Below are 12500 nucleotides of genomic sequence, written 5' to 3'. Positions count from 1 at the left end.
TAGTCATGATTTTCAATATTTTAGCAGGAAATAATCATTTGTACAAGAAATAACTAGTAATAACTAAGCAGTTTTTTTGTAGCAACATCGCAGTACTGTGTATGCAATTAGCTAGCATGCACTTCATGGGTATCCTAATCTTTTTTTTTTTTGTGGCTGTTGCTATGATATATTCTAAATTATAAACTGCTATATATACTTTGTTTTCCTATTAAACATCAACTAGGACTCTCAAACAAACATGAAACTTTTGTTTATTTATTTCTTGAGAGGAATTGTCACCACTACAAGAAAAAGATCATTTGCAACGATTTTAGTATTGTTGAAAATAAAATCACCGCAATAAGTTATATTTTCCAGTAATTCTGATTAGGGGTGGGCAGCGGGAGCCTGCGCCCCGCTACCCCACCCCTGTCCGCCCCACCCTACAAGGAATACCCCTAGCGGGAGCGGAGGGTGGGTAAGGCCAGCATTTCCTCCGCTCTACCCCACTTAAGTAAAAAGTGAAAATGTATAACTAGCTTTTTGCAGTGATTATTTCACTTTTTACAACCGAAAAATTTATTGCGATATTAAACAATTTGTTGCAATGTAAGTGGTTCGATGCAATTGGTGTTTTATCATTCGGGCGCCAAAATGCACGAAAATGCCTTCCTAAACTAACCCACCCCATTTCGAATTGGCATCATTTTACAGCATGAAGAATTGAAACGTGTTGTTGTTGTCCTTTTATGCTGAAGTGTAAATAGCTAAGTTCAAAGGGTGTTATCGTTATTTTGCTTAGAACCTTTTGTTTGGCCTTTAGTTGATATACTCTGTTTCTCTCTCTCTCAGTAGATAAGATTTTTCGTGCCCTTTTCTTCTTCAATACGATTTAGGGCATTTTCTCATAATACACAATTTTCTTTTCTTTGTTGCTGCTGCACCTGTTTTTCTGCTTTTTCCAACATGGCATCACAGCGAGATTCAGACACCAACAATCCCTCTTCACGCTTCTTAAATTTTAACGACCCTACAAACCCTTACCGTTTGGATAATGGAGATAACCTAATAATCATTTTAGTGACTGATCTCTTGACCACTGAAAACTACGTTCCTTGGTCCAAAGCTATGCATAGAGCTCTTATGGCCAAGAACAAAATTGGTTTTATCAATGGAGATTTTCAGAGAGCCATGAAGCCAGAGGACCCTCTACTGGATGCTTGGGAATGATGTAATGATCTGGTCGTCTCATGAATCCAGAACTCAGTTAGCAGCCAGGTGAAATCAACTCTTATTTTCATGGATGATGCACGGGAGTTATGGGTGGAGCTACAAGACAGGTATTCTCAACAAAATGGTCCTAGAATTTTTCAATTAGAAAAGACTTTGGCTGGTTTGATGCAAGAACAAGATTCAATCAGTGTTTATTATGGTAGACTTAAAACTTTGTGGGATGAACCCTTGGTGTATGATTCTATCCCTGAGTGTGATTGTGGAAAGCTGAAGGTTCTGTTGGACCGATATCAGAGAGATTGTGTGATTCAGTTCTTAATGGGATTAAATGATGTGTACAGTAATGTTAGAGATCAGATTATGCTACTTGATCCCCTACCTCCTGTCAACAAGGTGTTTTCCTTAGTCCAACAGCAAGAGAGGCAACATCAGATGGTTTCTCAAGCCCCCACATCTGACTCTATGGCTCTTTACACTAAGAGGAATTATGTAAATAACAAATTTTCAGCAAAACCTGCTACTAATTGCAAACAAAACAAGCCTTATTGGACTTATTGTAAGGTTTTAGGACATTTGTTTGAAAATTGTTTTAAGGTTGGGAATGCTAAAGCACCGATATGCACTCATTGCAATATGACTGGACATATAATGGAAAAGTGTTATAAGCTTCATGGGTATCCTCCTTGGCATAAGCTTCATGCTAAGTCAAAGAACACTGCAGTTTTTGCCAATTCAGTGAGTGCTGATCAAGAGGAAAATGATGAAGCCAAAGTGGCTTTAACCAAGGGGCAATATCAGCAGTTGTTGGCTCTTCTTCACCAAAAGGATCCTTCACAAACTCCACACTCTACCAATAATGTACAAGCAATTTTCAAACCAAGAGCAGGTCCTTCAAATTCTTCCAAACTCTCTAGTATTCCAACTTGTTTATCAGTTTATACTCATCAATCTTCCAATGTTGCTAACACTCCATGGATTATTGACACGGGTGCAACAGATCACATGGTCTGCTGCACCTCCTTATTGACCACAGTGACTGCACAGGTCCCATACACTGTTAAGTTGCCAAATGGCAATGATGTTCCAGTAACACACATTGGTGTTGTTCAAATTTCAAACACTTTGGTCTTGACAGATGTTCTTTGTGTACCTTCTTTCACTTTCATTTTGTTATCAACAAAGAAACTTGTAGAATCACTCACATGCTATGTCGTTTGTTTCTCTGACTCTTGTTTTATTCAGGACCTCATATCTTGGACAACGATTGGGATGGGTGAAGTTAAGCATGGACTTTATCACCTTTTGCAGACTGCTGTTGGTCCTTCTATCCTTTCCAACAAGTTTTCAAAGTTTTTTGACAAAGATATTTTTGCTTCTGCTGCTGGCGTAGATAGCTTATCTATTTCTGGTCTTTGGCATTGTCGCCTAGGCCATTTTTCTAATCCTAAATTGAAGTTAATTGATGATCCTATTGTTAGAAATAGTGTTGATCATGACAATGAAATGCCTTGTTCTGTTTGTCATCTTGTAAAGCAAAGTCATCTTTCTTTTCCTCTCAATAATCATAAATCATCATATTTGTTTGAATTGGTACACTGCAACATATGGGGGCCTTATTCCACTGTTGCTTATGATGGTTTGAAGTATTTCCTTACCATTGTTGATGACTTCTCAAGAAGTACTTGGGTGTATCTTCTCAAGACCAAATCTGAAACTAGGCAATGTATAAAGTCTTTTTATAATCTTGTTGAGACTCAATTTGGGGCTAGAATTAAAATTCTTAGAAGTGACAATGGAGGGGAGTTCCAAATGACAAATATTTTTTGCTAGTAAAGGTATTATTCAACAAAGAAGCATTGGAGAGACCCCACAACAGAATGAGATTGTAGAGAGAAAACATAGACACATTTTGAATGCTGCCCGAGCTTTGAAGTTTCAGTCAAATGTTCCTCTCAAGTACTGGAATACTTGTATTTTAACTGCAGCTTATTTGATCAACAGAACTCCTACACCTTTACTAGATAACAAAAGTCCCTACCAAATTCTCTTTGACACTAAACCTTCCTACAACCATTTAAGAGTTTTTGGGTGCCTTTGTTTTGCTACTGCTTTGTCTCAAGGCCAGAGGAAGTTTGATCCTAGAGGAAAGAAATGTGTTTTTCTTGGATATCCTTTTGGAGTCAAAGGATATAAGTTGTTGGACCTTGATAATCACAGACTCTTCATATCTCGTGATGTTGTATTTCACGAATCAAATTTTCCTTTTCAAAACAACTCTAGTTCTCCTTCTTCCTCTGAAAATGATATTTCTCCTTCTTGGCTTTTTTCCCACCATATTGATCAGCCCATATCTACTCAACAGAATTTTTCCTCACCTTTTCTTAGACACTCTTGTAGCATCTTCCAATCTCCATCATGACCTTTCTTCATCTTCTCCTGTTCTTGTTACTTCTCACTTAGCTAGTAATCCTTCTACTCCTACTCCATCTATACCAAATTCTGCTCCACTTCGCAGGTCTCTTAGAACTAGAAAGGCACCTCAATATCTGCAAGAGTTTCATTGTGAGCAGGTCCAACTTAACTCTCCAACTCAATTTTGCCCTAAGGTGCCAACACACACCAGGTATTTTTTTTCCTCTCTCTGATTACCTTTCATACCAGAGACTTTCTCCACTTTTTCAAGTTTTTTCTTTCTCCATTTCCACCCATTTTGAACCAACTACCTATGCTCAAGCTGTGAAAGATCCTAAATGGTGCCAAGCTATGGAATCTGAGTTACAAGCTTTGGAGGCAAACAATACCTGGGAATTAACTAATATGCCCCCTGGTAAAACTGCTATAGATTGCCGATATGTCTATAAAGTGAAATTTAATTCTAATGGCACTGTAGAAAGGAACAAAGCTAGGTTGGTAGCTAAAGGGTATACACAACTAGAAGGAATTGACTATACTAAAACCTTCTCTCTTGTTGCTAAAATGATAACTATGCGATGTTTACTCTCTATTGCTGCTGTTCAAGGCTGGTTTTTGCATCAATTCGATATGAACAATGCTTTTCTTTATGGGGATTTACAAGAAGAGATTTACATGCACAAGCCACCTGGTTACAACAAAGGAGGTCCTAATCAAGTGTGCAAATTGCTTAAAAGCTTGTATGGACTTAAACAAGCTTCAAGATAGTGGTATTCAAAATTCTCTACCTCTCATATTGACTTTGGTTTTCAACAGTCGAAAGCTGACTAAAGTTTGTTCACCATTAATACAGCTAAATCTTTTACAGCCATTCTTATTTATGTCGATGACATTGTTGTTGCCAGCACTTCCATGACCTCTATTGCTGTTCTTAAAGATTTCTTACATAATAAATTCAAGATCAAAGATAAAAGATCTTGGTTCATTGCAATATTTTCTTGGGATTGAAGTGGCCAGGTCCTCTAAGGGCATTTACATTTGCCAACGCAAGTATGCTTTAGACATCCTAGCAGATTCAGGAACTCTTGGTTCTCGTCCTTCTAAGATTCCTATGGATTGGAATGTTAAGTTCAACAAGGAAACTAGGAATTTTTTGGATGACCCTACTATTTTCAGACGACTTATTGGAAGGTTGTTATATTTAACAATTACTCGCCCAGATCTTAGTTATAGCGTCCAGACTTTAAGCCAATTCATGGATAAGCCAACTAATGTACACTGGGATGCTGGGCACAAGCTTCTGACATATGTCAAATCCTCTCCAGGTCAAGGGATTTTCTTCTCAGCTAGTTCTTCCTTGGAATTGCGAGCTTACTGTGACTCAGATTGGGCTTCTTGCCCTGACACTCACAGATCTGTGACTGGTTATTGCATTCTACTGGGCAATTATCTTATTTCTTAGAAATCAAAGAAACAAACCATAGTCTCTCGTTCTTCGGCAGAAGTCGAATATCGTGCAATGGCCACCACTTGTTCTAAACTTACTTGGCTAAGATACATCTTAGTTGACCTCCAAATTTCTCATCCACAAGCAGCTACTCTTTATTGTGATAATCAGGTCGCTCTTCATATAGCAGCTAATTCAGTGTTTCATGAACGCACTAAATACATTGAACTAGATTGCCATTTGATACGAGACAAGATTCAAGACGGCTCTATTCAGACAGTTCATATTGCCACTTCCTCTAAGTTGGCTGACATTTTTACTAAAACTTTACCATCTCATATTCTATTACTCTATCTCTCCAAGCTGGGAATAGACAACATCTATTTTCCATCTTGCGGGAGGATTTTATAGCATGAAGAATTGAGACCCCGTTTGGTTACACAGATGAGATGAGATATTTTAAATATTAATGAATAAAATATTGTTATAATATAATTTTTTAATATTAATTTTGTATTGAAATTTGAAAAAGTTAAATTATTTATTATATTTTGTATGAGAATTTGAAAAAATTATAATGATGAATTGAGATAAAATGAGATGAAATTTTTGATATTGTATAACCAATCCAGACTTGAAACATGCTGCTGTTATCCTTTTATGCTGTAGTGTAAATAGCTGAGTTCAAAGGGTGTTAACGTTATTTTGCTTAGAACCTTTTGTTAGGCCTTTGGCTGATGAGTAATACTACGGATCCACAACTATAGCAGAGCACACTTGCACACCATACGTGGCATCCAATATTTTTTAAAAAAAAAAAAAAGTCAAAACGTGCATTTTTTGATGGGGTCTGACTCGACTTCGAATGTGCTTCCAAGTGCAGAAGTGTCAAGTTGTATCAAGGATAAGTCCAAGATCTTATTCCACAGGGACAAAGGGTTATCAGAGCATATACGGGATTTTTGGGGTAACATGGTGTCGATTATAAGAGATGAAAATAAAATTAAAATGCAATGCAAAAAGATAATCGAAATTGAAATTGGAAAAACAAATTAACGAACGCTTGGGTTGGGTATGAGACTCTCTTTATTTCGGATTCCAGATAATTTTCTCGATTACCAATCCAGTCAAGGCATTGATAAATGGAAGATAAAACGGTTAAGCTCAAGTTTTGCAATATTTTCCTAAGGGATTTTCTATTTTACTAGCCGAACACACATTAACAAACAAACGAGAGAAGCCTTGATAATTTTCAAGCTTTTGATGTGCCTTTCGTCAACAACAAAACAAGAGCAAAAGCTTCAATCCCTTTTTCTGAATCCAAAACAAATCACGTCCCATTCAAGCTTTTGTTGTGCCTTACGTCAACAACAAAACAAGAGCAAGAACCGTAATCTATTTTTAATTTAAATCCGACTAGTAATACAGTGAAATCAACAATCAATCACAAAATATTGCATCGATCTAGAATCCAAAAATAAATTAAATCTCATTCCACAACCCAAGTTTCTAAAATTAAATACACACGATGTTTCTGGCGATAAAAAAATAAATCCAATTTGAGTAATGACAAAATAAAAACTGAAACGTAAATTGTAGAAAATAGAATGAAGATCAACCATGAAAAATAAAACGAAGAAACAGCCGAATAAAAATAAAGATACTGTCTGAAACGAAAATGAAATAAAGCTGCTGCAACACCGAATGAAAATGAAAGCAAGTAATAAACTCCAAGCTAAGCTACTGCTGTAGCCGAACGAAAAAACCAAAAGAAAGTGCAAGAAAGATAAACTTGCTATGCAAAAACTTAAACGAAAAAAAAAAAAACAAATGAAGGAAATTGATCAAATGAATCAAACTGAAATGATAAAACGAATGGAAAAAAAAAAACCTAAGGTTTCGAGGATCCGTTTAATAATTTATAATATTGTTTCCGATTGATTTACTTCAATTAAACTAGAATAATGATTCCGTTTAATTGGAAGATTTAGCATTTAAGATTAAGAAAAACAGATGCTTATGATTGAGTGTGAATGATTGATTAATTAAATCATTTACAAATCTATTTGAATACCACAGGGATTCCTCAAGCATTCACTGTATTCAGAAATCACAATGAATCAAGACGAGTATATAGATAATCAAATTACCCAAATAAAATCTTTCAATCAATCAAGCTCGCAAAATAGATTTTATGTCGATTCGGAAACAATATGTAAATCATTAAATTTCACCTCTAACCTTAGTATGAAAATTTAGCCAAACATATTTATTACAAATACTATAGAAATATTGTTCAGGATAAAAATAAAATACAATGAAACCACACAATAACATAAAACTGAAAAGAAAATAAAATAAAATAAAAGTTACAACTCCAAACATTATCCATGATAATATTAAGATAAAACTCAAGCTAAAATGAAAATTAGATCATAAAAATAGGAAATTGAATGAAAAAGAAAACTACTCCACTCTTTGCTTAAACGAAAAAGAAAACAAATGAAGGAAAATAAATAAAACCTAAGCTAAGCTACTCTACAAAATGAAAGAAAACAAAACAAACTTCAAACTTCAAAGCCAAAACTCTAAGCTACTCCCGACTCCCCCCTTTACTCCTCAACCGGTCTCAATTTATAGCAAAAGAAAATGCAAGAGCCGAACCACTCCACTTGCTTTGAAGAATCATTTAATTGGTTGTTTAATCTTGCACCCACCGGTTGGTCCCTCTTAAATCATGCATTGAATAATTAATCCTAGCCAACTACTCCACTTGCTGCCTTTGATCCTTTCTTTCCTTTAAACCATTCGGCACTTTCTTTCTCTACCAAACCAACCCCACACATCACTTCTATATTCATGCACTCTACCAAACCGATTCCTTCTCATCACTCCTTTAATCACTTGGCTGCCCTCCAATCAGATTATTCCAATTCCTTTCTCTCTTCTTTTCTTTAATGACCACGTTCAGCTGTGGCATTTTCCACTCATCACTCTCCCACGTTTTCTCCTTTCCGTCCAGCCGTGGCTCACAGAATGATGAATGTCTGTCATGCATGTGTGAGTGCTGCAGCAGCCGAGTGCATGTGTGAGTGCTGCAGCGTGTGAGTGGAGTGCTGTGGTGTGTGTGTCTGGGTCCCATGCATGGTTGCTGTCTGAATGCTTTCTGCAGCTTGGTGTGATCCGAATGAGTTGCTGTTGCATGGTTGGTGTTACTTTTTTGCTGTCCGAGTGATGCATGTGAGCTGCATTGTGTGAGTGGGTCCTGCTCTGCATGTGAGTGCATCGTGTGAGTGTTTGTCCGAATGTGTGGTTCTGCATGTATATGGTTTTAACCATTCCCCATCTTGATTCTGAAAGCTTCTTTTTATATTGGGCAGTCTCTGGCCGTCGTCCAGCTCCCATGTTCTCCTTTTGGGTTTTATTCCCATTACATTCATCTATATCACTCTCCAGCAACTCTTCAAGCTCTATCTCAAAATCAGCATCATTATCTTCATCTTCATCATCAAAATTTTCGTTCTCTTGATTTGGCTGATCATCACCATCTCCACCATGTAGAACAGAAACAAGAAACTTCCGGTACTCTTCTTCATCGTCAACAGTTCCAATTGGATTTATTTGAACTGAAAATAAAAAGAATACTAAAAAACATAAATTAAAAGAAAAATAGATTATCACAAATAAACTATATATGTGAGGAAATATTGTTCCATTAAATCATAGTTATAAAATTAAGCATAAACATGATATTAATCAATTAAAAATCGCAACTCGTATTTATGCTTATTAACTATTTTTTCATCTAAAACCAATAATAATGTCATGATGAATTTAAAATACATTGGTTTTAAATAGCTAAAATATGCAATATTTCAGCTCAATCAGGGTCAGTACGGTTTGCTTTTTCCATTTTGAAATCCTCCCGCGAAAGCCCCCGTTCGTCGCCCGCGTGACAGGTTCCTCCGCCCAGCACCACCAACGACGCCGTCTCACCGCCCAGAAATGTCGAGCACAGTACTTCGTCTGTACAGAGCTGCCGGTCCTTGGGAAACCAAATAACAAAGCAACCGGTGGGTTTTTTGAATCTGCGAAGCACGCCCCTCCCTCGTCGGCGCCACCGCTGCTCATACGAAGGTAAAAAATTTTTATACCAATGAACTCCCATATGGTTACGTTTATCTTGTGTACACAGAGATGAGTTTTGGGTTTTGTGAGGTAGATATTGTGGATTAGGGCATGGTTAAAAAACAATGTTGCATGGCTTTTGACGTCTGGTTTCGTCCTCTGCTTTCAAGTAGCTCGTTCCATTGTTTTTTATTTTTTTATTTTTTCCTGTATTGAGAATCAGTGTTTTCATCTTTTGCACGCATTCGGACTAATTTTGCTAATCTTTTGCACGCATTGTAAGGGAAATGCATGCTCGTTAGAAAATAAAGGTGCTCTCTGTTTAGTGTAGACAAAAAGCTAAAAAGTAATATATATAAGTTGTATTTGTGGTGTGGGAGGGAAGCCGGGGGAAATGTTTTCGATCATGTTATGTTACCCAATTTCCATTTCGTGTGGTTCTACATCTCTACTGCTCCTCCCACGTTAATTTGTACGTCTTGCTACTAAATGTGTATGGATGGAAGACTATCCAAGAGAAATTTGTAATATTGTAGCACTAGAATAACTCTATAATGATTGATGGTGATAATAAAATGCTCAGTTTGGCTTGTTTTAAAAAAAAAAAAAAAAAAACACTAATCTCTATTATATGTCATGATGATTGGGATCTTCACAACAATTTTTTTTGTTAATCGTTTTTCTTTCTATTTTTATTTTTTGTTTGGTTTTGTTTACAAAGATAAGTCAAGTTAGCTCCAACTTAGAATTAAGATCTAAAATCAAACTCCAAAATTTAAAATCAAACTCCAAAATTTAGTAAAAATTGAAGATCGGACCAAGGAGTTCAAGGCAACCTTGCCACCCTCAAAGCAACCTTGCTACCCTCAAAGCGAGCTAGTGGCTTAGGTTGCATCTAGGACAACTTAATATAAATTGAGACTTAAGGTAAAATTTAAGTGAATCATTATAATTCTAATAAAATAAAATGAGGCTTTATTTAAAATATTTAAATAAAAGTTCTTGAATTTGTATTTAATACAACAAATTTAAAATAAAGTCTCATTGTAATTTTTGTAACTCAATATAGCAAGATCTTCGAAAAAATTATTTAAAAATATAAACTATTTATTTATTTGATATAAGATTTAGTATCATGGGACTTTGTACACATTAAAATCTGGCACCAAGGTTCTGGGATATTATTGAGACCTTTGAAGTTTTGCACACTATCTAGTTATTTTTTAAAACTAGTCTATATTGATTTATTGTGTAATACTCTTTAAAAAAATTGTTGTTTGTTTGTTATTTTGCACACTTTCTGAGTATTTACCAAAATTTTAATTATTGATTTATTGTGTTTAGATTTATAAAAAATATATATATTCTAGGCAGTGGTCATCACTAGAAGTTCTAAGCCGAATGCTACTCTTATATTTCGTATCATACTACTTCCATTTATGCAATATGTTATAATGTTAGTGTTAACTTGAAGTCTTATAGGTTAGTTGGGTTAGTTGCCAATACTGAGAACATCCTGAATTTGCCAATACTAATCTCAGAACCTAACTTACAAAATGTATACATTAATTTTTTCTGTAATTTTTTAAAGGTAAAAGAGATAAACTTGTGTTGGAGTTTTGTCGTTATTGAATTACATTGCATTAATAACTATCTTATAAACCTAAAGAGTTAAAATGCAATAAATGGAAACAGTTTATTAAGTGTGAGTGTTTAATGTTCATATAATCCGCTTTGACATCATGTGCATCGACTTTAAATAATTTGAAGACATCTTAATTTTAGTGTAATGGGGGAAGAGGAAGCTAGAATGGCACCCAAGCCTTCAACGTCGACTTCACAGCTAGTTTACATGCATCAAAATGATGGCTTAGGAGGTCCAAACTTAGACCATGTGAGTAGGTAGGCTGATGATAGAATTTTTAATAAAGTGTATTTGACGTGCTCATACATCTAACTAATTGCATAAAACTTGCAGCATCCTCACCATATGCCCTACCCTCTGGCGAGTAATCTGGAAGATTTTATTAGAGTTGAAGATTCATTCCGGGTATATTTCTGTTTGTTACCCAAATTCCTAAAATGTACATGTTAATTTGTTTGGTTGAGGATAGCTGATTTGTTCTAATGTCGTGCTGCTATTATACTCAGTACCAGTCTTCGAGTAATCCAGAGGACTTGAGGCAAGAAACGCCCCCTGCGTCAGTTACACCAAATAGTGATGAATTTGAAGAAAATGTTGGAAGTTGTCATGATGCTGATGGTATTACCGTTTTATATGCTTGCCTTATTTAATGACTCTAATATTGAATTATTGCTAATTCATCCTTATCTTTCCATTGATAGAAATGTTCTTTGACATAAATGAAGATTTGGAGGGTACCACTGTTGTCCGGGATGATGAGGTACAAGTTGAACCACCAAGATCCGGGTTGGAGTTTGACAGTGAGAAAGAGGTTGTGGCGTATTATAAGCAGTATGCCAAACAAGAGGGTTTTGGTGTAAGGACACAGAGGACTAAAAGAGATGATGATGGGAAACCTGTGTATCTGATCATTGGTTGTGCCCGTGGTGGAAAGTACCATCCTAAGCCAAACAGTAATATCTTGAAGCCACGGGCAACCACTAAAACGGGTTATAAGGCTAAGGTAAATGCAGCGCTGAACAAAAATGGGAAATGGGTTTTCACCACTACTGAGAATTCTCACAACCATATTACTGTGAGCCCCAAGAAAAGTAGACTATTGCAATCTCACAAACACCTAGATCAATACAGTCAAAGGATCTTGGAGCTGAATGATAGAGCCGGTATACGAATGAATAAGAACTTTTATTCTCTTGTTGTTGACGCGGGGGGTTATGAGAATCTAGCTTTTCAAGAGCAAGATTGTAGGAATTACATTGACAAAGCTAGATATTTAAGGTTGGGCAAAGGGGGTAGTGATGCACTTAATGAGTATTTCAAGAGAATGAGAGATCAGAATGATGGCTTCGTTTCTAATATGGACGTGGATGATGAGGGAAGGCTACGGAATGTGTTTTAGGCTGATGCACGTAGTCGAGCCGCCTACGAGTATTTTGGAGACGTTGTATCGAATGATACAACGTACCTAACAAATAGGTATGGTATACCTTTTGCTCCATTCGTGGGTGTTAATCATCATGGGCAGTCCATACTATTCGGGGCGGGATTGCTATCAAGCGAGGACACACATAGTTTTGTTTGGTTGTTCCAGATGTGGTTGGATTGCATGAAGGGTAGGGTGCCGAAGTCTATCATAACCGACCAAGATAGAGC

General features: G+C 36.2%; 1 protein-coding gene across 1 annotated transcript; it reads left to right on the top strand.

The window, feature by feature from the left end:
• Positions 1–10991: 10991 nt before the first annotated feature.
• LOC122306216 (protein FAR1-RELATED SEQUENCE 5-like) lies at positions 10992–12246 on the top strand. The gene is made up of 4 exons (XM_043118653.1): positions 10992–11096; positions 11181–11252; positions 11354–11465; positions 11549–12246. The coding sequence occupies exons 1-4, from the start codon at positions 10992–10994 to the stop codon at positions 12244–12246; spliced, it is 987 nt and encodes a 328-aa protein (XP_042974587.1).
• The last annotated feature ends 254 nt before the right edge of the window (positions 12247–12500 follow it).

This window comes from Carya illinoinensis, chromosome 4 (assembly GCF_018687715.1).
Source record: "Carya illinoinensis cultivar Pawnee chromosome 4, C.illinoinensisPawnee_v1, whole genome shotgun sequence".
In the NCBI taxonomy this organism is placed as follows: Eukaryota; Viridiplantae; Streptophyta; class Magnoliopsida; order Fagales; family Juglandaceae; genus Carya; species Carya illinoinensis.
This window is presented reverse-complemented; position numbering and strand designations above follow the sequence as displayed.

Excerpts from the sequence above, each read along its gene's own strand:
- LOC122306216 (XM_043118653.1), top strand. The coding sequence starts at position 10,992 with ATGGGGGAAGAGGAAGCTAGAATGGCACCCAAGCCTTCAACGTCGACT. Across the intron at positions 11,097-11,180 it reads GAGGTCCAAACTTAGACCAT|CATCCTCACCATATGCCCTA; the intron begins GTGAGTAGGTAG and ends TAAAACTTGCAG. Across the intron at positions 11,253-11,353 it reads GAGTTGAAGATTCATTCCGG|TACCAGTCTTCGAGTAATCC; the intron begins GTATATTTCTGT and ends TATTATACTCAG.